This window comes from Ipomoea triloba, chromosome 4 (assembly GCF_003576645.1).
Source record: "Ipomoea triloba cultivar NCNSP0323 chromosome 4, ASM357664v1".
Taxonomy (NCBI): Eukaryota; Viridiplantae; Streptophyta; class Magnoliopsida; order Solanales; family Convolvulaceae; genus Ipomoea; species Ipomoea triloba.
Window position 1 is genome coordinate 32471707 of NC_044919.1, and position 15445 is coordinate 32487151.

Here is a 15445-nt window from a genome sequence, read left to right on the forward strand (position 1 = left end):
CCCCCCCCCCCCCTACCCCCCCCCAAAAAAAAAAAAGGGAAGGTTAACAAACCTGCTTTTTTCAGCACCTGCTTTGGAGATATCGCCCATTTCAAGTGCAGCTCTATCAGGGCGCAAACGAGAATCAGATGCTAGTAACTTTTTTGGAGCAGTATCAAAGCTGTTGATTTTGTGAGCAAAGTGAGTGTACTGAAATTTATCATTTTCTGGAACAGGGGCAACTCGCCAAACCTACACAGAATTCATCAGGACAGGCCATATATTGCCTGTGTTATCTTACAACTGAACAATCATCATATTAACAGTGACACAATCCAGGTTATCTAAGAGATCAAAACATCATAATTACTTCATACCAATGCCCCTTACCCACTTTATTTATGTTGTTCCTCCAGTGAAATTATATCACAAATCAATTCTACAAACTTTTTTTCCTATTTTTATAAAATGAGATACTGCGCACACAAAGAATCTGAACAATGAGAGAGGAAGCAAGTTAACCTCCTTAAGTTCTGTGCCGGGAAGAGGCTCGCCTTCCATGTCACATTGTTGATAACTCATTGATTCATTCCATTTTCCAGTCATCAGTATTTTTGGTTCCTCATCAGCATTATAAACATATCCATCAACCTCATATCGACCAGCCCTGAGCCCAAAGATGCATAGTCACGAAAGGTATTAACTCTTTACCTCATAAAAACTGGAGAAATAACCCTACCACTGAAAAAAAAAAGAAAGAAAGAAAACAAGAAGAAAAAGACAATAGGGCTGAGCAAAGAGAGCACAATCTCCAAACTCTCTTATTATGTCGTTCAGAAGAAGCAATGGTTCCCAGAAAATCATAAACAATTAAGTGCAAGCATAGACGTTAAGTAAGGTAAAAGCAAATTGCACATCAACATACCCAAACCAACCACACGGTTGAAAATAGAGCACGGCTTTGTCCCCAGTAGTCATATTGGTCATGATCATTTCTCCAGGTGAATCCACCCAAGTCCGACCAAAAATTAAATTGTTGACCTTCGTGGGTGGTGGAACCAAATCCAAGACAACACCATCTCTTTTTAGAGTCACACGTGTTCTGCATTCAAAAAGTATATGTTGAAGTTTGTTTTGTATATGATCTTATTCAAAGTTCGAACAGAGATTAGTTCAATTATGCTAAGGGAACCAAAAATTGTTTTAGTTAAACTTATACTCCCTCCATCAATCCATCCCATTTTATGTGTCCGGTTCAGTTAACGAGACTTGACTCAAGTTATTTACAATTTAATTTTTCGGAATATTTACTCTAGTATTAGTATATAAAATTTATATATTTAGAAACTACATTAAAAGTACTATTAAACATTACAAATAAATAAATTTAAAAATTAAAGAATACATTAAAGAAAATAAGCAAAGAAGAAAGAGTTGATCTGACCAACTAATAGTGAATACATTCATGAATTAAGCATACTCTGGATAAGTAGAAAGCAAGAAGTGCAATTCTAAAAACTTTTTATCATATTCATATCCTCATTATGGCATTCATGAATAAACTTATGACATTCATTTCTTGCTGACCTTCCAACAGGATAGACATCAAGGGAGTTCCCTAAGAATTTGGTTTTCAACTTTGATGTAATATCATATATGAAATGCTCATTTTCAGCATGCCCAGCACCCATTGGAGGATGATGACTCACCTGTCAAATGTCAAGAATTAACACTATTAAAATATATCAAATAAAGAACACTTCACAAATCAAAACCTATGGTCATCTTATATAATTCTCAGAAATATTTGGGAATCTAGTGTTCTTGATCTTATCATTATAATAATTAATAAGCACTCTCAAAAACATAGAATCTAGAGCGAAGTTATTTTCAGTATGGAAAAGAGTGAAAGCAACATTTCAGCAAAAGGTATCAGGAAGAAAATAATGAAGGTATATGAAGCAGAAAGCCTGATATCCTGGAACTACCTGCTCAGAAATAAATGTAACCCCACCATGATTCACCATTTCATAAGTCTCACCAAGAATTGGGTTAAAAGGCTTCCACGTGCGTTGGTAGGCATAGTAAACAGATATTGCCCAAGATGCTGCAAGAATTTTTAGTAATTCCTTTATATTTTTTGAAATCCCAATAAACAAAACATAATAAACAGTGTAAATTTTCTGTACACAAAAGTGAAGTTACACTCACTTGCATAGACCAACCGCATGTAGGGATCCTCACATTCATCTGCCTTATCTAAAAGGTGGGAGTATTCCATTAACTGCCACAAGAATTAAAGAATTACTTCTTTTTTGTCCTCTGATGGAAAAACACAAAAAGGATTAGCATTTAAAAATGCTTTTCTGTGAGCTTGTAGGCACTGTCTTAAGTCAACTAAAACAATGAGCAAACAAGGAAGAACAAACCTCTGCCATTTTTTGAAGCATGGTCATTGGCTCAAATATAAGAACAGGAAGTGTCACCATCGATGTGACATCAGCTCCAATGTACTTCTGCATCATCCTCCAGTAACTATCTCGTTCCTTTTGATAAACCAAAAGATATGTTAGTTTACATAATGAGTAAAATTACTATAAGACCTACGCTCATATTACATCTTAATGTAACTAAGATGCGATTAAAGCACTCAACAAACTACCTGTATATACTGACAGATGAACTAAGACACAAGCAAAATAAAAAAGAAAAAAGCAATTTCCATACAATTGATACGAATAAATTATATAAATAAAGTAAAATAAGATATTATAGATTGCTTTTTCACCTTGCAATCTTGCATTTAAACTTTTCGTTCATACGCACATGTGCAAATGTGTCCAAAGTTTGCCCCAGGCAATAATTGGAAAAATGGAAGGGAAATGTATTTTTAGAAAGCATTATGTCTTCATAGAATAGAAAACATTATATGATTGAAAGATGACTCACCTCCTGTTTCCATCTTCCTCTTTGTGCTTCCTCTTCTGCATCTTCTTTACCTCCTTCAGGATTTATAACCTCCAATCCTTCATATCCAATCATTCTATAAGCAAGAATAATAGAAGAGGAAGAGAACCTGAGTCAGAACAAAATACATAACCCATTTCACAGTAAAGGAAAGGATCTAGCAGAACCATGAGACACTATCTTGCTCAACAAACCTAAAGTAGGGAAATGGGAGAGCCTAATGGCCATTGTCATGCCTAAAGAAAGGGCCAACAGGGATAGATGAAAACATTTCACATAATTGGTTTAACATTACACTGTAACAAATAAACTGACTCTAGTAAGACAAACAATAACTCAGCAGCTAGTACCTAGATTCCTAGAAAAAAACAAAATACATACTAGCACATTTAGGATGCCCATTAGTTCTCCCCAAGCTAGTATTTAAAATATAAGTACTAGTTATAAAATAGATTTAAAAATATGATATAACTAAGTATAACATCACCAAAGCTCAAAAAGGAACCTCCATTTATTATCTAACAACGTTTCTTCGAGCAACTACTGAATTGAGGAAAAGGTGAAAATTCTAGACTGAGACACAAGGAATAGTGCAACTTAGAATACTTTTCTAAGCTGATTCTGACAATAACTGCCCATACAAACAACGTTACTGATTCTGAGGTGCAGCGACTGCGACCAAACAGACATAAAATTATAGGATGCAGCTATTACGTAGCAGCAAAAGCTTATGGTCACAATCTCAAATCACCATAAGAGAATTACAAATTTAAAAGCTAAAATCCATCGAATTGCAAATTAAAACCTTCTTAAAAATCACTCCTGCGTACTGAACGATACTAGATCAGCCAGATCAGATCAGAACAGAAACGGCGGGAGGCTTACCCGTTGACGGATCTATGCAGGGCGTTGCCGAACATCGACAAACCCGACGTCATCGACGCGAAGAAACCTTTGTTCTGGTTCTTCTTAGGGCTCCCCATATCCGCTGAAGTCTATTGCACTTGAGTTAAAAATTTCAATTCAATTCAATTCAATTAGATACTGTGAATAAGGAGACTAAAACCCTAGCTGATCAATCGACGGATCAGATATAGGTGTAGCGGCGTTAATAAGTTTTTCAGGGGGGAGTGGAATCCACCAGCGAGGATAAGAGATGGTTCTGGTTGGCGGTTCTCCACTTTGATCGCTTCAGTTTTTTTAAAGCCAAATTGGGATCTGTTCATGTCTTTTTTAAGTAAAATGTTTAGCCGGTTGCTTTGTGGTTTTGCGTTATTATCACGCGCTCGATTGTTTGCTTTAAACGAGGGAATTTGAACGGGACCGTCGTGCCGGAGCGTGAGGTTATGTTGTTGTCATGTTCCTCATTGATATTTTTGATAATGAGATATTTTTGCCCGTTTGAAAATAATACAAATGACGAACGTTCGATGGAACTGAAGCATTTTGTAATTTGTAGTTTATAGGCGCGCAGATGCCATTCCGGAAGCATTTAAGAGTGTAGATCTTATGTGATATTGACTCAAATAAAGTATATACGGAGTAGTATTTTTTTTTTAGTTAAAATATAATATTTTTATGTATTAATAAAAAGTACGTAAAATATTATTGATGATGTAATTATTAATATATAAAAAATAATAATTTTATCCATGAAAAGTCTATTTTATAAATGTGATTTTGGTCGGCAATTTCACGCGCTCTAGTGGTATCCGACCTTTCTTACACTATGGAGATATGTGCTCACACATGTCTCTTAATTGTTGGGCAATTAAGTCGATTGTGCCAAACATCCTCACTAGATTGACTAAGATGATGGGACAATAACAACACATTTAAAAGATCGTTGATGAATAGAGCTTCACATTGGAGTCGATGAAGGTAAGTTAAGATTGACAACTCTTCTCGAAGGTCTACAAGTGCCCAATGAGGTTGGTAAAGGGCGGGAAATATGTCGGGCTACTCCTATAGTTCTAGTTCCCATCAATTACATTTAACTAAAGTTTTTAGTTTGGCAAAATATGAAGAGTTAATTTTGAATGGTTCAATTGCCGATGATTTAGTAGCTCGAGGTTTTATTAAGCTTTTATATTATTGTACTAAGTTCTTATCTTATAGTACTACTTCTAGACTTGTGTAAAAAGTATATGTGACTTTGTAATAATTTTGTAAAAGTTTGTAAACATCTACAATGTTTTTCTATATCAAGAACCTGTCATATAAATAAAATTATCAGATTTTCTACTCTTAATACTTTATTGGGTTTCTTGCAATGGCTTTCTGAAGTGTCTCTCTTCTATAATTCTAGGTATAATTTAATCAAATTAAATGGTTCAATTGTCGAGGATTTAGTAGCTCATGTGTCAAAACTCACATATAAGGATTTAGTACTTGTGGTTAAATCAAATAGTTAAAACAATAGCCGATTAACGACTTTTAGTTGTGCTATACTACCCCTTTGATCCCTACTATATTTGTTATTCAATAACGTGACACGTTTTCTAATTGATTGAGATTGTTCAAATATTGTAATTATAAGTATTCAATGAACAAAAATGCTCCCATACTAATGAAACATTATAAATTGGCAATTAATCATTCATAATGTGTTGTATGCTCGCATTAGGGATATAAATTTTGCAATAATTATATTTATCTATAGGTAAGCTTCAAGGTAATAGGCTTTATATATAAGAATCATATTTTACCCTTTCGTGATTATAATCAACTATTCCTACATCTAAGTGACTTTCTATCAAAAACTATGCTCTAACATAAATTCTACTTGTTTTCAATATAAGTATGCCAACTTTCTTAAACTTATGACCTTCTATTTAGATCAGTGATGCTATTAAACCACAAGTTACTTGTTACATTAATTCTGCCTAGTGCTACTAATCTGTTTGCTAAAGAAGTGATCCCATTCATGCTCTGCCACCGTCCCAAACGCATAATACTTCCAGCTATGTTCATCGTCAAAATCAAGACTGGAATCCTTGCCTTCTCTCATCTCTTTCCTCAGTTTCTTCACTCTGTCTATCACCGCTTCCACCGTCAAATCAAACGCATCCTTAATCCTCTTCAATCTCGTCCTAGGATCAGCATAAACTAATTTCGGAATTAGCTTGATTACCTCCTCTCTCATGGCAGAAACCCGGGAATTCGATATCCCAGATAATATATTCTCAATGCTAACGTTTTTCCCTCTTACATCCCCCTCCGGGATTAGCACCGAGTACTTGGCGAAATTCCTGGGCAGGTGCCAGAGATACTGCACGTAAGCGGACGCCGGAGTGAAGAACACGGGGATGCAGCCGGCGAGAATTGAGTCGAAAGTTGATCGGCGCGTGAATGAATCGCCGGGAGGTTGTAGGCAGAAAACGGAGCTCTGAAACATCCTCATCACGTAAACCGGATTGTCGCATTTCCGACGCTCGGGTTTGCATTCCGACAGCCGGCATTTGGTTCTCGATTTGAGACATTGTCGGATGATTTGACCTCGGATTGAGTCGTCGAGGTTGGGACGCGGCGCGCCGGCGAACGAGAATAGCGTCCGGCGCCGCTGTTTCCTCATGCGGCTCTGCCACTGCAGAATTTGGTCGTCGGTGGAGGGGTGGAAATACGACGGGTACGGGATTGCGAAATCGTTTTTGTCCCGCGGACTTGACTCGATCGTTAACACCGTCATGTTCCGGCACTCCGGCAACAACATCAGTTTGTTCCCCCAAGAAGAATCGCCGTCGTCTAACCGCCGGAAATCCCACGTTATTCGCCCGGCAACCATGAAGTGATCTCTCCCGCCCATGAAACCCCACTCCGGCTTTTCCCTGAGCCATTTCACTAACCCCAGGGCCCCGGAATCCCGGACGGAGGCGTTGAAATCGCCCCATAAATGTCGTACAACGTCGAAACCCGCATAGTACGGCACAAAAACGGCGGCGGCCCGCGACGAATCGTTGGTTAAACACTCGTATTGTTTCATCCGGGAATGGAATATGGGTTCCAGCGAGAATTGGTTCGTGGAAAACCACCCTCTGCTCTGCAAAAACCGGCGATTTCCAATATCAGGACCCAAACCCATATTCACCAAATAATCACACATATCCACCCATTTATTCAACAATTTGCATTCTTTCATCAAATCCTCGTTGAATCTTCCCGGCAAATCGTGCATATAAATATACCTCCCCGCGCAGGCATCATCTTTCTGTTTCAATTTCAACTCCTTCCCCGCGTCTTCAAAACCGCCATTTTTAACCACCGTTCCTGCGCGGATTCTAACGGGATCTGCAAGAAACGCTTCCATGAAAATCGCCGCTTGTTTTGCCGGGGACGCGATTCCGGGGAAAGAGAACCAATTGAAGCCGTAAAACAATGGGTGCCAGAAGACGAACAGAGCAAGAAATACAATCCAAAACTTGTTGCGACACCTTGCCGCAATGGAGTTCTCCATCTTATTTTTCCTCCGATTGAATTGTTTCCTGTGCATCATCTATCACAAGATGTCTGCAGGGGAACTTAATTGGTAAAAAACAACCCCGTAATCATGTGAAACCTGTATTTTTATTTGAAAACAGGAAAGTCAAGAAACAATGGTTTTGTGAAGACAATGCAGAAAATCTTGAAGGTCAACGCCGCAGAGAGATCGGAAGGGGACTATGGGAGACAAAAAAGGAGTTTGGGAAGAAAAAAGGAGTTCTTTTTCTTCCTTTTTTAAACGTTTTTTCCTTCATCATAATAGTGGTAACTTTCTAAATTTCTTTAATAATATTCATCTTGTAATAATATTTATACCATATTTTTAACATTTAAGGCTTACATACCAACTATATAAAGCCATGTTTAACAAGTATGTTAGATAGGTTTAAAATTAATTCTTTTGACCTAACAAAATCTTAAGATTACTAATTCTTAAGATTAAACCTGATGGGAAATATTTTTAAGTATATTTTCTCTTACATACCATACACACGAGCTCGGTATATGGTCAGGTCGCCAGAATGAACCCTTCTTGACCTGTACCGACCATTTAGCTTGTCATTTGATCATTCTCGACCTAATAGTGATAACCAGGCTAAATAGAGATTGTAATGGTGTTTTACTGCGTAGGGATCGGCCCTGACCAACTTAGGTCGGGACGATCTTCCCGAGCAAGCTCACTTAGATGTAGGAACCTGGACGTTCACGGGGCAGTTAGGAATCTTATAACACGTGGTCGACGATGCAATGTTCTTGTGCTTACCCACTGCATGCATGACACACGTCAGTCATGCCATGTGTCTCCTCACCTGCCCTATAAATACAACATTTATGGTGAGAGAGGGGCTTTTAGGCATCTTCACCTACCATACATAAGTTCAGGATCATCTGACTATAATTCTGTCCCCCGAGCTCACAAACTTAAACCAACAAGCAAACTAAAGAAGAATCCTTTCGTGATTCGACTTCAATACTTGTTCGTATTCGTGAAAGTTACCGTATTTACCACATCAAAACCAATACTATTAAGATAAAAGAGTCGATTAATAAATTCTTATTACTAAAGTATACATCTTTTTATATAATCCATTAATTCATATGTAAAATAAAAATTGTTACTTACAAATTTTTAAAATGATGGTGTGGTAATGTGTTAATAAAATTGTAGGGAGGTTAAATTTTAACCAGTTTTGGTCTTTCTAGGAGATCCACGACAGGTTAAATTTTGAAAGTTGAAAGACCATTGACGGTTAACTTGGACCATAGATGACAACAATTTGAAAGTCGAATGATCACAGGGATCAATTTAAAAATTCAAGAATAAACATGACAAAATCAATATACTCGGATAACCTGATATTACATTAATTTTTCATAAAAATGATAGTATGGTAATGTGTTAATAAAATTGTAGGCGTGAGGTGGTGTGATAAAATAAGGCAGTGTAAATGAAAATCCCTTCCCCATGAATCACGACCCATTGTTGGTTTAAACAACGTTCCCTGTTTTCCTCGATCATATTGGGAGCAATTCCGAACTCCAATCTTGATCACCCACTGCATATTTGTAGGTAAAGAAACCTCCTCCCCTCGTTTCTCCCTCTCGATCACCACCCTTAGCTTACCCTTCACCTGCCATCTTCTGTTCTGTTCATCTTTTTTTTGCTGGTTCCTCTGCGATGGGGAGGACTCCAACGGGCTCTTCGCCGGAGTCCGAAGTTCAGATCAAGGTCCAGCCCCCCCGTCGCACTGATTCTCCTCAGCCTCCCCCACCGGGTGCCAGCCGGCCACGCAATCACGACCATAACCCACCCATGCCGCCTCCACGCCCTTACCAGCCTTTCAAGAAATGGTTCCCATGGCTCGTCCCTCTCATTATCGTCGCCAACATTGGTTTCTTTGTGTATTCAATGTACGCCAATAATTGCCCCAAAAACTCCGAGCTTTGCTTCGGAACTTCTTTGCTTGGCCGCTTCGCCTTCCAGAACCTCCATGAAAACCCCTTGCTTGGCCCCTCCGCTTATACGTGAGTCCCCCCTTTTTTTTCTTTTTTTTTTTTGCATTCTGTCTTAGCCATGCACGTCTATTGTTTGTTTCTTTTCCTGACTGAAATTTCTTGGTGCTCACATGGTACTCTCCTTTAATTTTTGCCTCATTTTCTTTTCAAGTTTTGCATATATCAATTAAGGAATGTGGTCTTGTCAAAATGCGCAGGCTGCGAAATTTGGGCGCTTTGGATGTGGATAGGGTCATAGAAGATCACCAGTTATGGCGGTTGGTCTCTTGTATGTGGTTACACGCCGGTGTTTTCCATGTTGCCGCCAACATGGTTAGCCTTCTATTCGTCGGCATCCGGCTTGAGCAGGAATTCGGGTTTGGTATGACAGAAAGTTTATATAGTACCAGCAGCTTCTTTTTTTTTTTTTTGGTTTGAATTACGAAGAAACCTGCAATCACTACCATTCTTGTTACCTTAGCCAACAAAAGACGACAACTAGGACAACTAGGTAAACCAGCATGTTGTCCATAGCAGACCTGCACAAACTAAGAAGGCTAATAGGCTTGAGGACCCCAACTTATGGCCTTAGCGGGCAAAAGACAACAATGAAGTAAACCAACCTAGGTTATGCACAAACCAAGAAGATCAATAGACCGCTTATGGGAGTCGAATTTGTAATAGCCACTATCTGAGGGGTTTGGACGGGATAAACCCCGTCTTGTGACCTTAGCCGGCAAAAGACAACAACGAGGTAAACCAACCTAGGTTGTCCGTAGGCCATAGCTAACCTGCACAAACTAAGAAGGTTAATAGACCGCTCATGGGAGTCGAATTTGTAATAGCCACTACGTGAGAAGTATGCACTGGATAAACCCTATCTTTTGACCTTAGCCGACCAAAGACAACAACAAGGTAAACCAGTCTAGGTTGTCCGTAGCTAACCTGCACAAACCAAGAAGGTCAAAAGGCCCAAAAAGGCCAATAGACCGCTCCTGGGAGTCGAATTTGTAATAGCAACTACTTGAGGCGTGTGCACGGGATAATTCCCGTCTTGTGACCTTAACCGGCAAAAGACAATAATAAGATAAACCAACCTAGATTGTTCGTAGCTAACCTGCACAAACCAAGAAGGTCAATAGACCTCTTTCGCTAGAAGTCGAACTTGTAATTACCTAGTCAACAACTTAACCACCAACTTTTATTCACACTTTTGTGTGTGGTTTCCACTAAAGTTTGAAACTTTATGTTGATTCTGGCATCCTTAAAAACAGTTAACTGAAAATAATGTTACTATATGTTCTGTCCATCTTGCAGTAAAGATTGGTTTGCTTTATGTTTTGTCTGGTATCGGAGGGAGCTTGGCATCTGCTCTTTTTGTGCGAAACAATATCTCAGTTGGTGCCTCTGGTGCCCTTTTTGGTTTACTTGGAGCTATGCTGTCTGAACTGCTCACAAATTGGAGCATATACGAGAATAAGGTATATAGTACCTCTGATTTTGAGTCACCATATGTTGTCCCCAGCAGTATTTCAAGAAATGGACTGTTATCTTACATGGTTCTTTTCTAATCATCAGTTGGCAACACTATTGACTCTCATTCTCATCATTCTGATAAATCTAGCTGTCGGGATTCTCCCCCATGTCGATAACTTTGCACATCTGGGGGGGTTTGTGGCTGGATATTTACTCGGATTTGTCCTTCTGATCCGCCCTCAGTTTGGATATGTCAGCCAAAAGAATGCCCCTCCTGGCTACTTTTTAAATTCCAAAAAACACAAGTACAAGCTGTATCAGTACATTCTCCTAATCACCTCTTTGATACTCCTCATTGTCGGGTAAGCTAGCCTTCCTAACACCATCTTCTCCGAGTAAATTAAAGCTATGCTCCTTGTTGTAAAGAACCATTGAAAATCTTGAGTTTTTGAGTAAAAGACTTCTCGTTGCTCTTTCCATTTTGCAGATGTACAGTAGCCCTGGTATTGCTACTGGAAGGTGTAGATGGCAATGAACACTGCTCTTGGTGCCATTATTTGAGCTGTTTTCCAACCCCACTTTGGTCCTGCGATGCACATTGCTCGGTAACATGTTCTGCCACCTCGTACCTTCACATTGATTCCTAGTATTTTGTTCACCCATTTTGTCAGAAAATCAAAACTCAACTTCAGTCATCAACTAGGATCAAACCTGTTGGTAGATCAGATAAATATAAGAAAATTCTTAAATAATATTTGCTTTTCTGTTGCACTTGGAAAGTATATACATGATTGTGCTCGATGCTGATATAATATTTCTCGCTTTTTACTGATTGCAGTCCAACCAATACGGGGAAGAGCTGACCTTGACATGCATATCAAACAAGAAGAGCGAAGTTTACTTTTTGCCAAACGTCACCGACTCTGCTACAGAGATCCAAAGGCTATGCTCTGAACTCTGCTCCTGATCAATGCTGTATATATATATACATATGTATATATGTATCAGCTTGCAGGCCGGTCCAAGAATGGAAGCTCGATATCATCCTTAACAGCAAAGAAAGATCTCAGCACACATATTTTAACCTCGCTCTTTTTGACAACAGAGAGAGAGAGAGAGACAAGTGTGGAATGTGTATACATCTGCTGTTTCGTGATGATCTGTAGTTAATTGTTTTCTTGGATGGGAAACTGAGCAGGCAGTAGATTATACAAATGCTTCTTGTGTTTGCTGTGTAGCTAGTCTACAAGTATATTGTAACAAAAGCTGTGATACCAGTTTACTGCATTGTTTTTGAGCATGTAAAAATGCTTGTATTGATTCAAACTTCACTGCTACTTTGTAATTAGTGTATATATATGCCCACACTCAATGAAAAAAAATGATAAATTATGGTTATAAATTAGCTGAAGTTGTTAGCTGTTAGAAAGTATGATTAGTTGATAATATTAGCTGACTGTAGAGAGGTGTTTGATAAATTAGTGTTAGCTTATAGCGGTTTGGTATAATTTTTTTCTCTCAAAAAACTAATTGAAAAGGTTGTTTTGAGTAACCTTTTGAATTTTAGTATTTTGGAATTACAAAAAGCTTATTAACCAAACACTTATATTGATTTTTTAACCAAATCAAACAACTAACCGTGATCAAATAAGTCAAAATTAACTGATAGATTAATTATTTACCAAACAGGGCCATGGATTTTGTTAACATTAACGATTTATTTTAAAATTTCAAATTATTAAAGGATATATTGGTCATTTTGAAAAATTCTCCGAAATTCCTTCACTGAATCTTCATATATACGCTATTCTTAGTGCAAAATCCTTGTTAATACTTGTTTGTCTTGATTAATGAGGAATTTAAAAATAAAAAATGACAAGCATGAGATTACTTAGGATTGAAGATACAAATTGTAAGTTTAATATGTTAGTTTATTATATAATTTTTTCTTTTGATTTATGTAAATTATTCTTTTTGATATTTCATTGAATTCATAACTTAATGGGTAATATATGCAATTTAGTTATTTTAATATGATAATTAATTGTGAGTAGGGGTTTATATACAATGTGAATGCAACAAATTACAATTTTAATCTAGACATTATTTTTGTGTATTATTGTAGTTTGTTAGCGATGCAATCATTTTTTTTCATATCATGTTGTTGGTTTTAGATTTAGTAGAAATTTGGTGGATGAGATAATTATAATGAGAGAGAGAAAAAAAAAAAAAACTCTGTAATTATCTAGCACCCACCCATTAGTAGCCAATACACTCATGAAGATTTAGTGTAGCTTCCAACATTGGTTATTAGTTAGTCACCTCAAAAAATGAGACTAGCAAAAAAACACAACATCATTTTAAATTTAAGAAGCAAAATAATTGAAAGCATGTGTTATGTATTTAGATAGAACTTATTTTTTGCATGTTAAACCATGTAACAAAGGTTATTATTTTGTTGTTTTGGTGTATATTAAACCATTTGCAAATCAAGTTGTATTTTGTGCAACACAAGGATGTTTTTGGTTGTTTTGGTGTCTGTTAAACAAGTGCAACTTAGATTATTATTTTGTGCAACTTAGGATGTTATTTTGCAATAAGAGTAACTTATATATGAAGATTCATGGAGAGAATTTGATAACGTAGCTTAGGAGAGGCATCCCGAGCTTCGGAGGTCAGGATCGAGCTCGAATTGTTGCACAGTCTATACAATGAATTTTAGGTCTATCTCCATTCGGTCGGGTCTGAACCATACGAGGTCGAATCAAGTCGGGAAGCGTTCCTTATGATGTACAGACCGTATACCAAGCAGGTATACGGTCATAAGTGTAACACCCCTGTCTTCCTCTTATTTTGTTTTCGCTTCCACAATTGTATTTACTTGTAAAAATGAAGACTGATCTTAGTTGTCAATCATAGTTCATCAATTTTATAATTATTGAAACTTTTTAAGAGCGAGGTTTATTTTATAAGTGTTACAAGTTTGTAATTTTAGTAATAGTAAGATTTTACCATTTGATTTTTCAAGATGGAGGGTGTGGATGTATCCACGCTTCTTATAATGCGAGGTGTTATCACTTGAACCATCCCCCCACCCCCAACACCCCACATATAGTAGTTGCGGTGCAGTTCTTCAGTAGTTCACATGTTAAGGCCGATTCGCACACTAACGCGACCCTATATGTTTGGCCCCTGACATTAGGTTTCCTTCTTAACTTGATGGAAAGCCCAATTATGAAAGTTACAAAGTTTTAGAATTCTCATGAATGAGTTTTAGGTTTCTTATTCATTACTTTGGTTTTTAAAAGAACATATGAAGGGATGTATAATGATGAATATATATAATAGAACTTTCATATGTTACTAAGATATATGATTTGTGACTAAATTAGTGCAGAGTTGACGAAAGATTTTTTGCATACTAAAAATCTCAAGTTACTTACTTGGTGAATTTTTCATAAAAACATGCGAAATTTGACATTTTCTTGTACCTCAAAGTTATGATTTGACTACCTTTATTGTTTAGTAAGGAAAATCATAAGCATTTAGGGTAGCGTGTTTCACACGTCTGAAGGCAGTGATAAAATGTTCATTTGTTTGTATTGAGTTTCAACCTTTCAAGTTCTTTATATGAGATTCAGGTTCTTAATAAGTCATACGGGGGTTATTGAAATGCTTTTGAAAGTTGAAGAACCTTGAAGTATGTGGTTGGAAAGTGAAAAAATAATGCTTCGAAAGTGGTTTCAATATAAAAAGGATAATAAAATGTCATTTTTTTAAAAAACTTTACCCATCCAATAATATAGGGTTTTTAGATTTCCCATCAAGTCAATACAGAAATCTAAGGTCGGGAATCAAACTTGGTACTTCACTTATAACTGAAAAGTAAAAAATAGATGCAGTCATAACTGAATGATTGAGTCAAAACATGGGTATAACTCAAGGACCAAAATTTAATCCCAAAGTGACTACTTACCCATTTCCATTTATGGAACTCGCAACAGTGGCTGATCTTATTAATCCAACAGAGTGTAACTGGGATGCATGGGCCATTAAATCTATTTTTAACCAGAGAGATACTGAGCTTATATTGAAAATCCCTATCCCTAGACAACAGGTGCAAGATAAGATTATTTGGGGACCTGAAGTAGATGAGAAATTTTCTGTGAAAAGATGTTACAAAGTGATTCATGACGTGATGCCGGAAAGTGAGAGCAAGAACTGGAGCAGATTTTGGCAATGCAAAATACCCCATAAGGTAAAAACTTTCCTTTGGCAAGCATGCACTATGACTCTTCCAACTAAAGACTCTCTGAGAGCTAAGCGGGTTAATTGTGATGATAAATGCCAACTGTGCTCGAGTGGTAAGGAATCAGTCCTTCATCTGTTTGTAGAGTGCGATTACGCTAAAGCCTGTTGGAGCTATCTACGACTCCAATGTCAGCCAGGATCTTATACCAACTTCCAAGATTGGATGAGCACTATGTCAACCTCCCTCTCCAACACTCAGGCTTGCACTCTGTATATTGTCTGTTGGAAAATTTGGGAT

At 37.4% G+C, this 15445-nt stretch overlaps 3 protein-coding genes across 3 annotated transcripts in view; 1 reads left to right on the forward strand and 2 right to left on the reverse strand.

Annotated features, from left to right (window-relative positions):
* LOC116017424 (oxysterol-binding protein-related protein 3C) overlaps positions 1-4132 on the reverse strand; it is a 5515-nt gene extending 1383 nt beyond the window's left edge. Inside the window, exons 1-9 of the mRNA XM_031258011.1 lie at positions 3832-4132; positions 2929-3022; positions 2409-2525; positions 2191-2263; positions 1968-2086; positions 1567-1688; positions 905-1081; positions 502-646; positions 53-231 (exon numbers count right to left, since the gene is read on the reverse strand). Coding sequence (XP_031113871.1) covers positions 53-231; positions 502-646; positions 905-1081; positions 1567-1688; positions 1968-2086; positions 2191-2263; positions 2409-2525; positions 2929-3022; positions 3832-3929 — 1124 coding nt within the window. The 5' untranslated portion in view covers positions 3930-4132. The remainder of the gene's footprint in view (positions 1-52; positions 232-501; positions 647-904; positions 1082-1566; positions 1689-1967; positions 2087-2190; positions 2264-2408; positions 2526-2928; positions 3023-3831) is intronic.
* Positions 4133-5821: 1689 nt separating this feature from the next.
* Positions 5822-7438, reverse strand: LOC116016174 (probable xyloglucan galactosyltransferase GT11). The gene has a single exon (XM_031256337.1). The coding sequence runs from the start codon at positions 7436-7438 to the stop codon at positions 5822-5824; it is 1617 nt and encodes a 538-aa protein (XP_031112197.1).
* A 1493-nt stretch (positions 7439-8931) lies between these two features.
* On the forward strand, positions 8932-12301 carry LOC116017454 (RHOMBOID-like protein 1). Its single transcript, XM_031258042.1, has 6 exons — positions 8932-9450; positions 9639-9802; positions 10738-10901; positions 10999-11258; positions 11384-11501; positions 11735-12301. Exons 1-6 carry the CDS (start codon positions 9104-9106, stop codon positions 11861-11863), a joined length of 1182 nt encoding a protein of 393 aa, XP_031113902.1. The 5' UTR covers positions 8932-9103; the 3' UTR covers positions 11864-12301.
* The last annotated feature ends 3144 nt before the right edge of the window (positions 12302-15445 follow it).